The sequence below is a fragment of the Gadus chalcogrammus genome, chromosome 1 (genome assembly GCF_026213295.1).
Source record: "Gadus chalcogrammus isolate NIFS_2021 chromosome 1, NIFS_Gcha_1.0, whole genome shotgun sequence".
Lineage (NCBI taxonomy): Eukaryota > Metazoa > Chordata > Actinopteri > Gadiformes > Gadidae > Gadus > Gadus chalcogrammus.
Genome location: NC_079412.1, coordinates 6,628,232 through 6,648,294, shown reverse-complemented (window position 1 = coordinate 6,648,294; position 20,063 = coordinate 6,628,232). Strand labels below are relative to the sequence as shown.

General features: G+C 46.3%; 2 protein-coding genes across 5 annotated transcripts in view; one reads left to right on the top strand and one right to left on the bottom strand.

Moving 5' to 3' along the window:
* Nucleotides 1-6,353: 6,353 nt before the first annotated feature.
* On the top strand, nucleotides 6,354-10,802 carry ndnl2 (necdin-like 2). Its single transcript, XM_056585757.1, has 11 exons — nucleotides 6,354-6,464; nucleotides 6,635-6,682; nucleotides 7,003-7,113; nucleotides 7,177-7,240; nucleotides 7,357-7,436; nucleotides 7,544-7,635; nucleotides 7,733-7,809; nucleotides 7,927-7,969; nucleotides 8,054-8,116; nucleotides 9,813-9,927; nucleotides 10,379-10,802. The coding sequence occupies exons 2-11, from the start codon at nucleotides 6,653-6,655 to the stop codon at nucleotides 10,478-10,480; spliced, it is 777 nt and encodes a 258-aa protein (XP_056441732.1). The 5' UTR covers nucleotides 6,354-6,464; nucleotides 6,635-6,652; the 3' UTR covers nucleotides 10,481-10,802.
* Nucleotides 10,572-20,063, bottom strand: part of LOC130379103 (6-phosphofructo-2-kinase/fructose-2,6-bisphosphatase 1-like) — a 10,930-nt gene continuing 1,438 nt past the window's right edge. For 2 of the 4 annotated variants that reach the window (XM_056585725.1, XM_056585734.1), the window contains exons 2-14: nucleotides 18,101-18,226; nucleotides 17,178-17,274; nucleotides 16,805-16,871; nucleotides 16,435-16,509; nucleotides 15,523-15,579; nucleotides 14,587-14,708; nucleotides 14,110-14,317; nucleotides 13,838-13,984; nucleotides 13,556-13,660; nucleotides 12,954-13,083; nucleotides 12,529-12,591; nucleotides 12,336-12,400; nucleotides 10,572-11,924 (exon numbers count right to left, since the gene is read on the bottom strand). In XM_056585725.1, coding sequence (XP_056441700.1) covers nucleotides 11,865-11,924; nucleotides 12,336-12,400; nucleotides 12,529-12,591; nucleotides 12,954-13,083; nucleotides 13,556-13,660; nucleotides 13,838-13,984; nucleotides 14,110-14,317; nucleotides 14,587-14,708; nucleotides 15,523-15,579; nucleotides 16,435-16,509; nucleotides 16,805-16,871; nucleotides 17,178-17,274; nucleotides 18,101-18,226 — 1,322 coding nt within the window. In that variant the 3' untranslated portion in view covers nucleotides 10,572-11,864. Of the gene's footprint in view, nucleotides 11,925-12,335; nucleotides 12,401-12,528; nucleotides 12,592-12,953; nucleotides 13,084-13,555; nucleotides 13,661-13,837; nucleotides 13,985-14,109; nucleotides 14,318-14,586; nucleotides 14,709-15,522; nucleotides 15,580-16,434; nucleotides 16,510-16,804; nucleotides 16,872-17,177; nucleotides 17,275-18,028; nucleotides 18,227-18,693; nucleotides 18,923-20,063 lie in introns of those variants that run through there. The other 2 variants (XM_056585716.1, XM_056585744.1) reach the window with 2 other exon arrangements.

The following is a 20,063-nucleotide window of genomic DNA, read 5'->3' as shown; positions in this document are numbered from 1 at the left end:
TTCTAAAGGGAAAAATAAGAGAAAAATAAAAGTCCTGAACTGAATAGCCTATCATAGTCTGATAGCTATCCAACTTGTTGCCCGTGAAAGCAGGCCTACTCAACTAAGAACAGACTGTCTATAATTTTGGGAAACAGGAAGCATTGCAACCATCTTTTATTTTAAAAGTATAATCATATTAGCCTAAGTTTTTTTAGAAATTGTAAACATAATATATAATTATGACATAAAAGGGAAATGGCAGTTTATAAATACATTCTGCATTTATAAAGTCTTTGTGTGTCTGAGATCTCTAGGGTAAGGATGCATTATAGCTATAGTGTTTAGGTCTAGCCTCGACTCCAGTTCAGTGAGAAAAGCGTTGTTGCAGAATAAAAGTGTTTGTTATTGGTTTGTTAATATTGTCTTTCAGTATGCCTCAGAGAGAATTAATGAATGCCGAATAGGTGTCCATGTTAATGCTCATAGGTGTTAATGAAGAATAATTGTAGTTTTGTAACTACTTCTACAACTACTTATGGTGTTTTTCACTGTTAACCTATATAATCGACCTGTGTTAATCATTACCTACATCACCTACAAAATAAACAAGTGATGATGCTCACGCTTACGTGTGTTCCCGACAGCGACCGCTCACGTGCACTGCGTTGGGAATCTAAAAGTTCTTCACAGCAGGGTTTTTTTTATCCGATAAAAAACAGAACTGAACAGAACTTATTAGGATCAAGTTTGCATGCCTTTATTTCCTTGATGCCTAACACCTACTATCCTTTTGCTTTTATTTATGAGAGGCACATAAAGTATTGCCACTGTATGGAAGGCAACACTTGCCCTTATCTAGAGCTGGTTTACCAGTACACAATGTTTACAACTGAGCAAAGTCGATACCAACAGACGGGTACAACGTCGATCAATAACAGAGGTGTCAAATAACGAAGTACAAATACTTTGTTACCTTACTTCAGTAGAAATTTTGAGTATCTATACTTTACTAGAGTAAATATTTTTCAGCCAACTTTTTACTTCTTACATTTTCAAAGACTGCCTTCTGTACGGACAGGGGGTTGTGGCAGTTCCGGGTCCTCAGTTTCGGCCTGTGCAACTCCCCAGCCACCTTCGAGAGACTCATGGACAGGTTGCTGGCTGGCATCCCCCGTCAGAGATGTCTGGTGTATTTGGACGACATGCTGGCCCATGGGAGCTCCTTCCAAATGGCCCTGGAAACGCTGAGGCTGGTGCTGCAGAGGGTGGCGGCGGCGGGCCTGAAGTTGCACCCGAATAAGTGCCGCTTCATGAGGAAGGAGGTGGAGTTTTTGGGTCACAGACGGGGGGGAGAAGGCATCAGCACACTGGAGGAGAAAGTGCATGCAGTGAGAGACTGGCCGACACCAACTGACCAACGACAGCTGAAGAGCTTCCTCGGCCTGGCCTCATATTACAGGAAGTTTGTGCGAAGTTTCTCCTGCACAGCTGCCCCCCTGCACCACCGGCTGCAGAAGGACAGGGACGTCCCCTGGACGCCACAGTGCCAACAAGCCTTCAGCTCCCTCCAGAAGGCACTGACCGAGGCCCCCGTCCTCACCCCCCCGGACCCCGGGTTGCAGTCTACTCTGGACACGGATGCCAGCGACTAGGGCATGGGTGCAGTGCTGGCTCAGGCGGGGCCAGAGGGGGAGAGATTGGTGGCGTATTTCAGCAAAACCTTCAACAAGGCTGAGCGCCGCAACAGCGTCACGAGCCGAGTGCTCCTCGCCATGGTGGCGGCGATTAAGCACTTCAAGTACTACCTGTGTGGCCGGCCCTTCACTGTCAGGACAGATCATTCGGCACTGCAGTGGCTGATGTCCTTCAGTAAACCAGAGGGCCAAGCTGCGCGCTGGATTGAAAAGCTGCAGTCCTACGTCTTCACGGTGGTACACAGGGCCGGAGCCAGCCACGCCAACGCCGATGCCTTGTCCTGACGCCCCTGCGCACTGGGAGGGTGCCAGTACTGTGAGCGGAGAGAAGCGCGTGAGAGATAGCTCCGTATCGAGGAGGAGACATGCCCCATGCACAAGGGGGCCGGACCAGTCTGCCGCGGAATGCAGATGGTTGACGCAGCCGACTGGCAGACACAACAGGAGCAGGACATGGACATACAACCGGTGTGACAGTGGGTTGAGGCAGGACAGATACCACCCTGGGAGGAGGTGACTGGGAGCTCCACTGAAACGAAAGGCATGTGAACTATGTTTGAGGCGCTGAGAGTGAGGGATGGAGTGCTGCAGAGAGCCTGGAAGGAACCTGCTACGGGAGAAGAATGGTGGCAGGTAATAGTCCCCAGTTCACTGAGAGACTGTGCTGAGAGCATCCCATGGGACCGCAGGAGCGGGGCACTTCGGAGTAGCAGAAACACTCCGCCGGCTTCGTCAGAGGTTTTACTGGGGGCGGGTCAGAAGGGACGTAGAGGACTTTTGTCGCCGCTGCGACCTCTGCGCGTCCTACAAGGGTCCCCCAGATCAGTCCCGCGCACAACTACAACAACAGGCGTTGGGGGCTCCCATGGAAAGAGTAGCTGTGGACGTCATGGGCCCATTCCCCCGCACGGACGCAGGCAACCGGTACGTTTTGGTCGCCATGGACTTTTTTACAAAATGGCCTGAGGCGTACGCAATACCAGATCAGGAAGCAGAGACGGTGGTTGACGCTCTGGTAGAGGGCATGTTCAGCAGGTTCGGGGTGATAGAAACCATCCATAGTGACCAAGGGAGGAACTTTGAGTCGCGGGTCTTCGCCGCCATGTGTGAGCGCACGGGCATGCATAAGACCCGGACCACAGCCCTGCACCCCCAGAGCGACGGCCTCGTCGAGAGGTTCAACAGGACCCTGGGAAAGCAGCTGGCAATCCTCACAGCGGAACATCAACGGGACTGGGACACGCACCTGCCCTTCGTCCTCATGGCCTACAGGTCCGCTGTTCAGGAATCCACCTCATGCACGCCTGCCCTCCTCATGTTGGGGTGGAAGCTACGGACGCCCGTGGAGGTGGCCTTTGGCAAGCCCCCTGACACCCCTGCTGTTCCTCCGGGGAGAGAGTACGCCAGGAGACTCCAGGATCGGATGGAGTCCGCCCATATCTTTGCCCGGGACCAGCTGTAGAAAGCGGGCATGAAACAAAAAAGGAACTACGACATAACGTCGAAGGGAAGACACTTCCAAGCTGGAGAGCTGGTTTGGGTGTACCGCCCCCGCAGGAAGAAGGGAGTTGGACTGTCATTGGGAGGGGCCTTGTCAGGAGGTGGAGCTGGGTGAAGTAGTGTACCGGGTCCAGCTGCCAGGAAAGAGAAAGAAGGTTGCGCTCCACAGAGACAGGTTGGCCCCGTACAGAGGGGACTCCCTCCCTTCCCCAAGCTCAGAGTCCCAGGCGCCCGCCCGGAGGGCCGACGGCGCAACCGCTGCATGCAGCTACACAGGGGCACACGAGCCCTATCCAAGTCCCATTTCCCCTGCACATACTTCCCCAGAGACAGTGTCTAAACCCCCTGTTCTCATCCCTCCTTCCCCCTTCCCACCGCAGTCACCTTTCACTGCACAGGGGCGTTGCCCCAACCACCGGGCAGATGCGCCTGCGTCCCCCATGCGGTCGCGGAGACAGGGAAGTCGGCCGGCCCGTTTCAGAGACTTTGTGTAGTCCCTCTGGACGAGGGACTTTGTTTGGGGGGAGCTGTGTAACGAGCTGGGTTCATGTGGTTCTGTTATTATGCGTTCAGCAGCAGTACGAATGTTCTCATGTGTTGGGTTATGCACTAATGTTATTAGTGGAGGTTAATGGGGGATTGTCTCGCGAGAAGGGGGGGGGGGGGGACGACAACGTGAGGGAGGGTCCGGAAGCAACGGGTTGTTTTGATTTAGAACTGTGTTAAGGCTTAATGTCGGTTGTTCACGGCCAACAGTGATCTGAGATAAACTTTGGATTTACTAAATAAAGAGCAGGATGCAAGCCAGACATCGCCTGTTTATTCAACGCTGCACCACCGTGGGGTGAACGTTACATTTACAGTGCAGCAAATATAATTTTTGCTCCTCGTTGTAGTTCTCTATCAGCAACATGTTCATCGACATGATCCTAACTCTCCTTCTCTGAGAATTTATAGGCGTGACATTACCATAATTACTCGCATAGGCCTATTAGTTTGTCTTCAATTAATTAAGTAATCACGTTTGCATACACACACCAAGAGAAAACAATGACAAGTAATTGATTGACGTAGGTGAGGGCAGATTCCAGACTCAGATTTCCACAAAAAGTAGCCTAGACTATTTCATAATATATGTCAACATTATTAGCGTTTTTATTTATTATAGTTTTATTATATTAAAATTCACTTTACATTCCCATTGAGTTTTGTTGGTAATTATAGCACAAAATGAATCCACCATTAAGTTAAGACTGCATCTGCTGGGGTATACTAGAAATCAGAGTACTTCCGGTTTCCAAGCAGTTTAAACCGAGTCAGCTGGGAATCAGCTGAGCCTGTACGAGTCCTTACACAGCAATCACGTTCAACCTCATGCACAGCTGCGTTGTTAAACTCCAAAACCTCTGTTTTAAGGAGTACGGTTTTAAAGCGCAGCAATGCTAACTGACAGAGCAATTGGCCCATATATTTTTAGATAAACAGCTTATCTTAAGTATGTGTGTGTGTGTGTGCGTGTGTGTGTATGTGTATGATGGCTGGTTGAAGCAGCCTCTGATTGGACTCTAGGGCTGGGTGTGAGCACAGGTTAAACCAGCCATCCCCACGCTCGCTCAGGCAGAGCTCCTGCATGGCAGCATGGAACACCGGGCCACGGATCATTTGAAGCCAACCGTATACATAAGAGATCTGAACATCACCTGCCTGGGTCCTCAATCTGGAGCAGCCCAATCAAAGTCCCCCAGGTGATGTGCAGCATGAACACAATAATGTGTAAAAGATAAATATATATCCATATATATAAATCATTATGTTGGGGGTAAAATGTGCGGTCCTGTTCATCCCCTCCCTCACAATATCTCTGCCTGGGCGAAAGAATTATCATTCAGTCCAATTGCTAGCCAAATACATTTGGCAAACCAACCTACTTAATTAATGATTGCTAACCCAGGCAGAGTCAGTGGTGGTGGAGTAGGGACACTTGACGTTATTGACATTGATGAACACCTTAGTTAAGGACACTCAATTTCAGTGTCCCTAAGTTCAATAAGCTCTCTCTCTCCAAAATCAGTTTGAAATGAAACTAGGTCAAAAGAACTGGGGCCAGATCAACTTGAAGTTCAGACCCTACAGAGGGGTCTGAGGACGGAGGAGCCTATGTGTTGGCTGGACCGCCAACCTCCAGCTCAGGAGCCGCCATTGAATGCTAAGGTAATTATTTGTTTATAAACGTAATGTACGTTATAAACGTAACGTAAAATCGAAAATTAAAAGACAAATATAGATATCCTTGACCAAAAATGAAGCCTTGGCAAACCTTTTATGCAAAATATCTAAACATAGTATTAGTATTGTACTGAAACAGGCAGACATCTGTTCTGTATAGAATCCAAACCCCTGTAGGGGCCTGGAGGAATGGGGGCAGGAGTCGTAACGAGGGAAGCCCGGTCCTGCTCCCATTCCTGGACTTCTAGCAGGGTTAAGAATAGGACCAACAGGGCTCAGTTATACACAACAGGTACATGAACCAAACAGAGACGGCACAGCATGCAGCAATGTAAAAGGTACTCAACTAGAAAATAAGTCGGAGGGGAAAAGGTATGAACACGTAATCACTTTTATTTAAGATTAATAAGTGTCTTAGTTGAAACATCGATTGAGAGAATCTACATTATTTATATTCTCCATTATTAATTATTTATATTCGTGGTGATGTTTTAGGGTCCTGTCAATCAAATAATCCACAGTCCAAGTGGTGGCAGTAATGCACTGAGATGATAGATGTCAACCGGCAAAAAAACAAAGAGGAATCAGATGGGACACTACTTGGCTAGCAATCATAAGCATTTAAAGAGTTAAGTTGAAGGGAGTTAAGGATTCTTAGACACAAAGCCACTGAATGTTTTAGGGAAGAAACGCAATGGGCCTATCTCACAAAAATGCAGCGTTTCTTCGCCACTTCCCTGGTGGGTTTTCCAAAATTACGATTCGAAGATGTGCAGAAGATTGTGTAGTCACACTCAGCAACACCATTGTCAAATATCATGGATTACTCGACCGGAAGTCCCTTTACCCGGTGAAGGCAAACTCGAACGCCGATCCAGGAAGTTGTGAGATAGGCCTGAGCGAAAGTCCTGAAGCAAACTCCTCCCCCTTTCGTTATGAAGGGACGTAAAGACGGCGCACAGGTGACGTCATCTACGTGTGCCAAATAAAAAACGGCGGGAGTTATTCTGTCTGATTTTTCAGTTAATCAAAAGATTTATTGCATCGTATACCACAAAAAAGGTAAAGTAGGAACATGACCGTCAGTTCTTCCTCAAGTCGTAGCATGTGTTTACAAGAGCTGCTCCTCAGCAGGTTGTGGAGGCGCTACTGTTCTTTCTCTTTCGGATGGTCTTTTATAGAAGATGCATTCGATTTGAGACGGCCTGTAGGTTGATTCATTCTGGTTTCAGTCCAGCAGTGCGGGAGAGATGACGCAGAGGAAGAGCTCGGGCAAACGGGTAGGACCTCTGAACCATTTCTGCATACTGGTTCCGTATAGGCCATACTTTATTCCTAAAGAGGACATACTCCAGCCATTTACTTCCTTGTTTCCGAACAGAGTCCCATCGTAGCAAATGGTCGGAAATACCGAGATGCTTGTGTTCTATAGAAGTGTTTACTTTGCTGTAACGCGTTTTTTTAAGTGACGGTCGGACCCTACGGAGTAAGATGGGTCTCTCTCCTTGGGAGTAAGATGGATCTCAGACCCTGGCGGTCGGGGCTTATGGCTGTGTACGGTGATGTAGCCCCAGACCTGACCTGTTGTCCCGCGTTTCAGAGCTCCACTGCGGTGGGGGTGGAAGAAGACGACTCGATATTCACACAACCCACCACCTCCCAGGTTCAGAAAGGGATGGAGAAGCTGACCAAAGCTCAGATCGACGAAAAGGTGACACGCGCACAATACTAATTTCTTGACCATTATTGTTTTTCTAATCGTTGTTTCCTGCAGACCACCGAGCTGGTTCAGTATATCCTCATGAAAGACCAGAAAAAGATTCCAGTAAAGCGTGCAGGTAGTACGACCTCTTTGTGATAAAGAGTTTAATATATTTTGATATGAAGCTGTTAACAAACAGGCTTGTGTTTCATGTACCAATGGCTTACCTTCTCCTTCTTTCCTTCTATGTAGACATTGTCAAAAATGTCCTGAAGGAATATAAGAATGTGTTCCAGGAGATCATGAATCGAGCGCAACAACAGTTTGAGCAGGTTAGTTGGAGCCGAAACAATTTGCCATCGAACCATTTTGTTTAGAACATTGTGATCCACAATGCAACTCATTTGGATGTGACGCATTGTATTACTCTCTTGGACAGGTCTTCGGGTTCAAGTTGGTGGAAATTGATGCCAAGAACCATGTATACATATTAATCAACAAGCTGGAGCCAGCGGAGGGGAGCGAGATGATGTGAGTGTTGGCCGTGCCTCCTCACTTATTGGTTTCTTCAGGCAGTGATGAGTGCCCGTTGGACTGAAAGGGTCCTGTTTGCATTCCCCTCATGTAGAAGCGGCAATCCCAAGACGGGTTTGCTCTTTGTGATCCTCAGCCTTGTGTATATGAAGGGGGGAGTCGTTCCAGAAGGTGAGGCTCCAGTGTTCACCTCCCATATCTAACACTAGGCTATTGGTTTATTCTAACCTTGATCGCTGACTAAACAAGTCAATCTGCTCTAAAATAAACATTTTCCGTTTTATTCAGCCCTTGTCTGGAATACATTAAAAAAGATGAAAGTTGATCTCGGGTAAGACGGAGTGTGTGTGGACTAACATTCCTTGTTTTTCAATGAGATTATTTGCATTATGCCAATGACATTGTTCTGCTTTAGGGAAAGGCATCCAGAGTTTGGTGATGTGAAGAAATTGGTCACAGATGAGTTTGTGCGTCAAAGGTAAGGCCGTTACCATAAAATCTTTATCCTAATCCCCTTTAGGTCAAAAGTATTGTCAAAATATTTTTGTAAAGACGGGTATTAATCGCAGGCCACCCTTTAATGTTTGAATGCTTTTGAAGTGGCAGTGTCTTGGCGTTGCCTCCACTGAACTAAGTCCTGTGTGGTTCTTGTTCCCCCCCCCAGCCTCACTTCACACTGTATTGCATGTAGCTCAACGGACTATGACGCTTGTTTGGCGACCTCAAGGTTGTTGGTTCGAATCCCATTGGTGTGATCAGAGCCGGTTTCTCTCAGACCATAGATCCCGGTTTATACCACACCAAAGAACAGAAGGAGAACAGAGAGTTTGGCATGTTCATTAGAGTTGGTGGAACAGAGCTCCTCTGTACATCCCCGTACATTTAGAGACATTGGTTCACAGGACACACCCTGCCCCTCTACTGATGGCCAGTGTGGGCTGTGTTTGGCTTCGGTTATTTCAAATAGCCTTTTTTATCCAACTTCTGCTGGTGGGGGGCTAATGACGTCATCGTTTGCGTTTCAGGCGTCCACACGAATCCTAACACGAAACCGCATAGGTCCGGATAGATTAGAAACCACCTCCGAGGGTGGTTTCAGAAATGTGCGGTTTCGGGCACCGGATCCACCGGCTCTGTCTGGACGGTCGGCCGAAACGCACAAGACTTATGCAGTTTCACCAAAAAATCGGCTTTGTGTGGCCGGGGCCTCAGAGGCATCCAGGAGTTTTGTGCTCTTCCATCTGGAATACTCCTTGGCATGTTCCACTTTCCCTGCTGGGAACATTTGCATTCCCACCATGGCCCCCAGTTGCCATAGTGAATAATCCGCTGGGATGGAACATTTGCATTTCACACCTTGGGTCACCAGGTTAGATTGCTCGACGTCTTGCCTTCTATTCATGGGACAGTGTCTTTTCCTCTAAACCCCTGCCCATTGGTCCACACACTGAACCAATTTGGTCCAGTGTGTTGGCTGAAATTAAATATTATAAATAACATTAATTATATTTCGGTCATTATCGCTGCTTATTTTGTGTTCATAGGTGTATTTTAAAGTTTTTCCGATGCCGAGAAAAGTGTCAAATTCCTCCTATACTGCAATTAGGCAGTATCGGAGGAATTTGACACTTTTCTCGGTATATCTGCTCGTACGCAAGATGTGACTCAAAGTGCTGATCGGTAACACGACTAGCTAATTGACTACACGCGCAGGAATCCACAAAAACACTACGGTCTTATCCTGCATTCGTTAATGGCTGGAGATGGGAAGTCTGAATGGGAAACGCGACATCCCTGACCGCGGGCATGCGTTAAAGCTACCAAGTCAGACAAACATGGATGCCCACGCTACACTACAAGAATACAAATGTATTATAAATGTTAACTATCAAATTCGGAATTTTTGTTTTTCCTGATGTAAATTGAGATACATTGCTGTCATCTTAGGAGAACCCTTAAATAAGAACAAGTGCTATAAGTAGTTAAAGAGCTAGATGCTATATCATCATATACTCTATCGGCCGATTCTCAAGTTCAGGAATGGGTATCGGGTGCCCTGGGAGTTTGGGGGGCCACAGTGGTCTCCATCAAGTATCCAGATATTTGTGGATGTATGACTCTCCAATGCAGTGTCCCTGATGCATATCTGAATGCTGCTGTACCCTGTGCACCAGGTACCTGGAGTACACCAAGGTCCCCCACACCGAGCCAGTGAAGTACGTTTTCACCTGGGGCCAACGGGCCGAGGTTGAAGTGTCCAAAATCAAAATCCTTGAGTTCCTCGGCGAGGTGAGCGTGCTTTGGTCACTCGTGTTTTGACAGAGAATTCCTCCAAATAAAAATATAACTTATTATTGATTAAGCATCTGAGTTTATGGTCAGTTTGATTCTTTTACTTGGGTGTCATAGTTTGTGGAAATGTCACTGAGTTGCAGTTAACGATCTGTGCTCAGAATTGCAGCAATACCACTTCACTTGTAGGCTAAACAGTGAAGACGTCTGCTATCCTTGTCCATAGAGTGTTGCCCCTATTTGTTGAGCAACAATTGTTTTAGTCCCATGACCTCTCTGGTTTCTGGGACACTTGTCTCTGCCGGATCCCAGATTAGTGGAACACAAATGGTCTGTCTGTGAAATCAATGTGCATTTCCGGTTGACTTTGAGAATGTATCGTTAGGGGCTGCTGTTGCTCTTTATATCATTAGATGTCCTTTAACACGGGAACATGTCTCTGTCCCAGCTCCATAGCCAGGACCCTCAGCACTGGAGTCAGCAGTACAAGGACGCCAGCAGTCAGCGGTCCTCCAGGGCCCCTCAGCCCAGCACCAGCTCCCAGAGGTGACTCACCAGACACCCTTTACGGTGGTTATTTCAGGCATAACCAAAGAATCATTTGTTCATACAAGGATAAAATGCCGGACATGTTCTCTACGAGAGATGGGGATTGTAATTGTTCAGCGATTAACGTTCACACTGAATGTTCTAAGGCATTGTATGTTTTATTAGTTCAAGGTGCCAGTTGTAAATATAATTTTTCATAAAATAAACCCTATTTGTGTATCTTTGCCTCAGTGATTGCTTTTAGTTTTTCTCACACAGGGCTTTGTTGCACAGTATTGACGACATTACACACAATGCCACACAATGGGAGGCTTGGCACACACTCAAAATATCACTTATGAATCTAAGACGTATACATTGAAGTGATCACATAATGATGGAGGTCTACATCCTACTTGGTTGTGTACTTGACAACTACTTGGGAAGAGCTGTGATCACGTTCTGTTACGAACCAATGGGTATTAAGGACAACATCTTGAAGATCACCTCTTAATGACATTGACCCGCTCTAGTCTTAGTCTTAGTCTTAAATGTTCCTTTAAATTGCCTCTTGGGAAACCAAGATAAACCTGATCAGATATTCAGCTGCATTCAATATTGCATACATTAATTACACACTATTCACAAGTGCCACATTTGAACAATTCAGTGTAAGATTGAGGATTTGTTAAACCAACTGAGCCAAGGTTAAGGAAAATGGCTTAAATGAGGTAAGACAGTGAGTCCACAGTAAGCGTAGCTAGGCTAGACTGCATCATGGTGCATAGTGTTATGTACATTTGACTTGAGGCACACAGTGGTGTTGGGCAGTAGAAGGCCAACTTCCCCTACAAGGGGATGGTGCTTTCTTTAGTTAATTTGTACGATTTGAATTACATCTGTGTTGTACCTCCACACCCACAGATCCACTTTCGGACCAGTTCATATTATGTATCTTGGAATGCACCTTTTTGTTCTTTAATACTCCCTTGTGATTTAAGTTGTATTTTAAACTAAACAGAAATTCTTTTTTTGTATAAATTGAACCAAAATGTCAGCTATTCTGACGGTTTCAAATCATGTGATGTGGGTCACTGTATTGGAAAACAGGAGTGAATGAAGGGAGGATGAGAGCGGATGGAGATAATTACGATGGATTTAGAGTATGCAAACAATATTGCTGGTATTCTGACCTGAGTGCCGCAAAGTGTCCATGTCTTATTGCTACACAGGAAACGGCCTTCTGGCCAGAGTACAGCATTATAAAGTGCGTTGCAAGAAGGCTGCCCTACTATAAGGTCTCACAGTAGTTCACGTTGGACTTCACTAACATGGCAACACTTGCAGTAACTTATTAAAGAAAAAGGCTCTTGTTCCGTCTCCTGTCTCTGCTTCCCCGTGTCGGTCTAGATGTGGTCTGGTACGGTCTCCAGAGCCTCCTCTGGGTCTCGGTCCACCTCCACGTTCTGGAGCAGAAGAGACAAGGCAGCCGTTAACACACCTGGCTATAGTGGTGGTTGAGGAGCATACTGGTTGAAGATCTTACAAAGAGAGAGAGAGACAGCCAGATTCGTCACCTGTTGTGCTGAGAGAAGGACCTCAAACTCCCCATAAACAGATTCATTGACTGGACACAATGATTGTACTATCACACATGTCCTCCATATTTTAACTGTGCATTTAGATTGTATCTTTAATTTATCGGTTTATAGGAGGTACTGGAATAATATCCCACATTTTATGTATTGATTATTTAATAGTGTAGTATCTGATATGCATATATTTAGTATATAGCGTTTTTATATTTTCACCGCTTTCATCCAGACAGACAGACAGACAGACAGGAGAGAGAGATGGGGGGCGGGGCTGTTCCTCACCTCTGGTCGATCCCGGTGTGTGTTCACAGCCTCTATGTTGAGGAACAATGACTCCACTTTACAACCTGACGGGTCAAAGTCCTTAGATTAGGATGAGATGCACATGTGACTCATGGGCTAAGGCAAGGAAAACGGGTCAAAGTATGGATTGGGCTACACTGGTGTTGGTGAAGGTAAGGGAGCCAGCGCTCACCGTAGGCGACGGGCGTGAGCTTCAGGACCGTGTGCAGAGGACACTTGAGATAGGGCAGCTCACCTGAGGAACAGGTAGAGACACAACAACCTTCATATTGAACCTAAGCAACATACCCTAGGGTTAACCGCAGTCAGCAAGCCTTCAGGGACCACCTTAGCTGGTGCGTCTACCTTGAGCTTGTGGAGAGGTGGGATATAGTGTGTTTAATACTGTCTCAGTGAGTAACAGTGATCTATGAATGCCATTTGGCGGATACTTTAACGCATCATCCTTACCAATAACATGATGCATACATTCTTAACATTGGCCCCAGTATGAATCAAACGGTTGACAATTCATAGTAATTCCCTTCTCTTCCAGTTCAGCTGGATATGATCCCAAATTCCCAGGCATTTGAGGATGTTAGCGTCTGTTGCTCTTACTAGCACTCTTGTCAAGGAAGTAGGCCAGCAGGCAGCGCATGACGGCCTGATGACAGATCACCAGAACGTTCTCCTGCCTCTCCAGCTCCATGATGACTGGCTCCAGGCGCTGCACCAGGTCTTCGTAGGACTGCAATCAACACACTGAGTAAACCTTACGACACAAACGAGTTTCATTGCTTGTTCAAACATATATTGACACAGGTTCACCGCAAGAGACCTAAACCTTGTCCTTATACTTTCCACACAGGTTCTAAGCATCAGGGGGCTAGGGGCTAGTGAGAGAGTGTGACAGTGGTGATAAGGGCTTTGTATGGTTCCCGCAACGCAAGGGGGTTACGGACCCCTTGCGTCCTTGCGGACCCTCCTTGCGTCCACCGCAAGGGCCGGATCTGCACCTCCCAAAGATCGTAACCTTCCGTCGAGGCGACGCATTAGCGCCGTGATTGGTCCGCTAACTAAAAACCCGACACAGAACCGTAAAGGTTCACGACTGCGTTGGAGCGTCTGCGTGGTCATTGCTTGGTGGGAACGCGGGACCATAAAAAGGCCTTTACGGCGGTGTTCAGGCTGGTTGTAAGCCCGTGGTCAGACAGCCTTACCTCTCCTTTGGGATAGCGGTAGCGGTACTTGTCTTGGTCCCTCAGGGCAAACTCCTCTGGGTAATGCTCTTGGATCTCCTCGTACGTCATATCTTCACACACACCCTGAGTGAGCACAGTGACAAACGAAAACCTGCTTGTCCTTTTATTCTTAACACCACGTGATCTTGTTCTCTGCTCATCTCAAAGCGAACACTAAATGGAACGCGATGCAGCGGTTCACAGAAACGTTACGCACAAACCCGACAGCCTACTGAAGCAGACGCCGATGTAAGGACTCACAGCGTCTATCTCATTGAGGGCCTTCCACTGCTCGTACGGGACCCCAAGGGCCTCGGCCGTCTGGATGGTCCTCTTCATGTGGCTGGTCCACACCTTCAGATCGCTGATGTTCTGGTCCTGCATGTAGGTGCACAGGGCACTGGCAAACTGACAGGCCCAAACAGCAGGGAGGAGTTATTATGGGATACACAGAGGGACACTTTCTGAACATACTTTCTGAACACTTTCCCCGCCGCCCCCCGCCCTAGACGTGGTCCGGTCAGGGCCCTTACCCCGGCGCCGCGCGGCGACAGCCCCGAGTCGCCCCCGATGCGTCCCAGCAGGTTGAGCTCGCTCTCCCCGTGGCGGCTCAGGTAGATGGAGCGCGGCGTGACGTGGATGTTCATGAGGTAGTACACGATGCGGCTCTGGATGTGGTCCTGGATGCGGTTCACCAGGTACCTGCTGCCCACGTTGAAGATCTTGATGTAGGACAGGTTTCTGTCGGACCAAAATACAAGAAGTGAGTACAAGCAGTGCCATGACGTACAACATACAATAAATAGGAGTGGTGGGAGGGGGGGTGGCTATGCAGTCTAGGTGAACTCTGAAATAGTCAATTCAGCTGGAAGCTAAGAGAAGACTATTGTCATTGTGCTGGCCTCCCCCGCCTCCTCATTATAGTAGATCTAAAAGGCTGGCTCATCTTCAAACGTCTAATAGGTGTGGGGTGAGTGATCCTGTGTGTTGAGAGGGTCCTGAGAGGTCACCTGTCCCGCTCGTCGTCCAGGGGGGTGTAGGAAAGCTTGTAGCACTCGATCCTCTTCAGGAAGTCTGCCACGGCCTCCTCTTTGTCACAGTCCACATAGTCCGGACTGCTCAGCTTCACTTGCTGCGTGGGAAAGGAAGAGTCAAAGATAGATCGGTTTGTAGCTTATTGTCACCACAGTTGAAGGCTGTTCTCAACAATCTCTCAAACGTATATCTTTCTGATATCCGCTTTGAAAATAAAAAATGAAATATTTTTTTATTAGATTTATAAATTGTATGTATTTTATTATTATATAGTTTATTATAGTTTATTAGGGTTTAATAAAGGAAGTGAAATATTTTGCTGCCCAAAGCAACAGGACAGCAATCTTATGCGTTTTTGGATAACCAAAGGAGAAATAGAGGCAGACCAAGGCCATCTGGTAGCAGACAATAGTCACTGAGACTCAGTGAGGCTCCAGAGTCAAGGTCAATTGATTTTAATTTTGGCAATATGAAAAGCATGCTAGTAATGTCCTATAGAAAGGCATGCCCTAGGACATGACACTAACAAACTCTGACTCATTGATGTCTGAGACCACAGGGCCATGATAAGCAACCTGTAGACGACATTGAGGATGATAACCTTGCTCAAGTTCTGCCACTTCTTCATGTCCCTAACACTAACACAAAGGATGTGAAATAGCTCCAGTTTATTCATGGTCCGTGGATGAAGGCTGGATCTTGCTGTGCCTAGCTGCGTGCTCAGCTGTTTAATACCCAGCTTCCTCCCCTGACGGCTGCGTGAGCTCCGTCTGCCACAGGCCCTGCTGTGTCCCCGTTCCCCCAATCTGCTGCAGCCATAACAGCCAGCCCCCTGGGTCCCACCTCAAGGTGAGGGAGTGACTGTCCACCTCACCACGCGTCACACACATGAGACACACTCACTGACTCACTTTAATGTTCTCAGCGATGATTTGAGGATCTTCACATATCGACTCAACAAAGAAAACCTGCGGAAATAGGAGAGGAGAAACAGAGCTCTCAGAAACGATGACACAAATGAGGTCCATAAGGCCTGGGACACGGTATCAATCAGGGACAGGAGAGAGATCAATGCTATAATCATCACAACATGTCTAATCAACAAAAGCAGCTTTGATTTCCTTTAAGCACCTCCATGCATCACAGGGATGCTCAGGCATGATCTTGTAATGAAAGTCAAGAGGCGACAAGATACAATACAAAGCTACAGCAGCAGAAGAGGCTGGACGTGACAGTTTGAACAAACTTGCTATGGATATATGGATCAAACATAATCCCCTGTGAACTAATACACTAAAGCCTACTGTTATAGTGTTACGGTCAAGACAGCCAAGTTGATATTGGGAAATCATTAACCTCACCGTCTAAAATATTCTTGGAAAATATCCTTAAACATTATTTTTGTTAAATGAAGGGTAGGCTATTATTTAGAAGCATTTTTTGCTGCATTAGTTTATTATCCTTACATCCCTACAGCAATCAATAAATCAAATGCTCTAACAAAATCTTTCCGGTGGCTGTGGCCATCACAGGCATGTAATCAAACTATCAATTCCTTCGGCCCTAATGAAATGATTGGAAGGCTGACTTGTCCGTCTACCTGCCTGCATGCGAGCACTCTGCCGTGAACTCATTGCACCTTACGGATGTCTTCCACAAGGCTAAGGAGACCTTTGGGTACAGCTAGCTAGCTACTCTCATGTTTTGGGGGAGGGGCTTTAGAGGGAGGCCTGAAGAGAGGGGGGGGGGGTTCATTTGGGTTCTCCCTCTTCTTTCCTACCTTACCTTTAAACAATAGCATTAATTAAAATATGTTTGCAAACCTTGTATCCATTCTCCTTGGCGAAGCTCAGGATGACCTCTCGGCGCTCCTGGGTGGTGTTGGTCGCGTCGAACACCTGAAGAGAGACAAAAAACGGCCGTGGAACCGCAGTCGTTTGTCCAGATGTGATGCTGAAGGAACAACTGTTGCCTTTGGTCACATGTCGATATCCCGTGGGACTATATGTTGACTTAGCCTTACTCTAGGCAACATGTGACAAAACCATCAGACCTCTCAATACATTCTGCGGCGGCTTCTTAACACAGTGATTATGACCGTGCCGAAGAGAGCGATGGGAAAGAAGAGCATACAGTATGGGGTATGGGAATGCCGTGTGTATTTGAGTGGATTGACGAAGTATACCCACTTACCGCCACCTGTCCTTCTTGTCTGTTAAAGTAGGAACACACGTCTCTCAGGGCCGAGATGGCACAGGCTCTGCACTCATGGAAGGAAAGGAACATATCAGATCCTTTTCAGACAGGCATCACCCCAGGACAGATACAGGCGTCATAATACTAATTATGATTCTACTCCAGGGGCAGCCACCGAAAGTAGTGAAGACTGCCCTGGTTCGTAAAAGAGCAGAACCAGGATTAGTGTTATAAGGAACACCTCATTTAGTACTAATGTTTACACATTTAATTGGTCTCTAACTGAATTAGGGCATAAATTCCAAGACCATATTGAATCTATCATGTTCATATTTCTCAAGAAGCGGCCAATCCATTGATTTTCCCATACTTGCGTATCTTCATGGCCTCTTCATTGTCGGGTTTGAAGAATTCATAACTGTTGTAGGACCGTGTTGCGTCTCTTCTATACTGCCCTACATTGAACACTGAGCAACAATACAGATATTTTTTAGAACAGTTAGTTACCAGATATAATCTACTTTCATGTAATCAGCACACAAAACTGAAGCATATCCTTCATGACTGAAAGTGTAGTGTACGGAAGAGGATTAGGGCCACATGGGATTATTTTTTGGAATTCTGAGTTAAAACTCATAATTCTGAGAATGAAGCCAAAATTACTGAGAATACATTCAAAATTCAGAGATAAGATTCAGAACTCTGACATTATCCTCAGAATTCTTAATTGAACTGATCATGATCCCACGCTACTTTACGGAGTCATCAAAGTATGTATTTTGTTGTTGTTAAACACATCAAGAAATCATGTTAAACAAAGTATGAATATATTAACCATGACTGTGCAGTAGGCCAACAGGTTTTGGCCAGTGAGTTTTTTGCCTAATAAAATACGTAATATCAGAGTTAAAGATATCAATCTATTTTTGACATGATAAAAAATAAAATGTATTTGACTTTCAATGCTGTTTTAAAATGAGCCCAGCATGTTGTGTAATATCCTGTCACCAAGTTTGACCCAGTCAGATGATGAGCTCTACCCTTCAGGATGTGTGCTCATGAAGCAGGACGTGAAAGAAACTCTGTTTCTCCGAGAAGATTGTAAATCCCTTGGGTTTCAGCGCAACACAAGCGCTGAAGATGTAGACTCATACCTCCTTTGCGCTTATGACCTGTTTATGATTTGTTGCATGATGGCAGTAACATCCGTTCAGAGTCTACCTTTAGATTTGAGTGACAGTGAAAGCTTGTGTTCCCAGGAGCCAGACTGTACTTGTCAACCGTGGTGAATACCTCTGGTGGGAACCCCGATCCAGTTGAGGTATCTGGTAAGCTTCTTTGAGATGTAGGTCTTCCCCCTGGCAGGTAAGCCCACCAGTACAATCATGGTGGGGGAGTTGGTGAACTGAGGCACGGACGCTGAAACACAGCAAAGCAACAGAGAGAGGAGGACATTTTTACATTGCCTCATTTATCTGTCTTCCATTGATAACATGTCAGTGTTTTTATGGCAATGTAATCAATGTGAATAACACACACACACACACACGCGCGCGCCCGCGCACACACACACACACAGACACACGCGCCCGCGCACACACACACACACACACACACACACACACACACACACACTTGAGCCCTGGGGTGAACAGCCTGGTGCACAGTGTCCCGGTCAGGGTCACTGTGTCCCGGGTCAGCCTACGCACTCCAATACACGTCCACAAACAGACCTTGGACACTGAGGATCTGCTCAGCTTAACAACAATTTAACTGATTCACCGCTGGGAGAGATTTGAAAAGTTGGCGACATGTTGATATGCATCAGAAACAGCTTGCGTTTAAAGTAGTTGTGTAAGTGCGTGCCTACATGTGTTCATACTCACAGCCTCTGCGGCGCAGTAACCTGCTGGTCACATTGGGGACCCAGATCTTCTGCAGAGGATTCTGAGTCAGTCGGGCCTCTCTCCCAGACATAGCTGTCTCGGGCGGATGAGGTGTGGGAGTGTGTTTGATTTTCTAAAGTCTGGCTTTGTGTGAGTGTGTGAGTTTGTGCGTGTGTGTGTGGCTGCTGAACGAGGTGTCGCTCCTGAATGCACGGGCAGGGCAGGTGAGGGTGCTGGGTTTTTAAACCTTCGAGTGTGGGATGTTGGGGAGGAGATTCCCACCAATAGCTGACTCACTGAATGAGTCGACGCGGTTGGCTGGTCGCCGAAGATGGGACCGTTCTAATTGGACCGGTAAAGGGTCAGTCAGCTGCGAATCAGAGGTTTACTCCCCCGGGACTCTGATCAGGGACACATGCAGGTGACCGAGTTTAACCTGAGTGTTGTAACATCCAGAGTACATGGGGTTACCCACACCAAGGGGATGTATTCATGTGATGCAGTATTAAAGTGTTAGTGTGTGCTACTAAAATGGTCAGAAGGCACAATAGACATTTGATGTGTCAGTGTCAGCCTGTCCGTGCGGGGGAGGTCACTACAGACTTCCTGTAAAGGGGCTTTAAGAATTATCATTTGAGAATCATTTGACAGCATCTGACCAATCAAGGAGTCTCTTTCCCGGCTTGGTGCAGGGAATGCATCTGTGTTTGACTTCTAACTAATCTGTAACAATTTGTTATAATTGATTTACTTTTTTTTATGTTATAGAATGTTGTATATTAACTATGCATATATAAATAAATACTCATTCATCAAATGTTGCAGGATGTAAGATAAGATTCCATCTTACTATCTTCTGCTATAAAAAGGTTACTGCTTGCTACAATGTCATTAGAATACATTTCATGTTTAATTCATCATTAACCTTAAAATGTGTTAGAATGTGTTACCAAGCCATATATCACATTTCATAGACTACGATGGAAAACACACATAAAATGGGGCATTCTTTGTTTTAAGGCATGCCTGTTTTATGTAAGTTTTATCAGATGTATTATTTGGCGGGTAAAAACATTATTAGGTAGGCTATTCAAATTTGCCAACAATATTTGTATCCCCGGTAAGCATGCCTCCAAAAAGTTTGTTGCCGAAATTGCCATAGGGGGCGCTATAATTCATTATCAAAGTTCAACTATGGGCAAGGCTGATGCATTACAAATTTTGACACTTGGTGTTCATGACATGTTATTTCGCATGTTGAACATTTTTGCCGTTTGGACCCATAATTTCCGTCAGGATCGAAAATTTAGTTCACATGAGCAATGGAATAGTCTGGTCAGTTTTTTTGATTTTGGCATATTCTCGATATG

Bases quoted from the DNA above. Each gene is read 5' to 3' on its own strand.
- ndnl2 (XM_056585757.1), top strand. From the start codon at position 6,653: ATGACGCAGAGGAAGAGCTCGGGCAAACGG. The intron at 7,114-7,176 runs GTGACACGCGCA...TGTTTCCTGCAG, and splicing joins AAGCTCAGATCGACGAAAAG to ACCACCGAGCTGGTTCAGTA. The intron at 7,437-7,543 runs GTTAGTTGGAGC...TCTCTTGGACAG, and splicing joins CGCAACAACAGTTTGAGCAG to GTCTTCGGGTTCAAGTTGGT.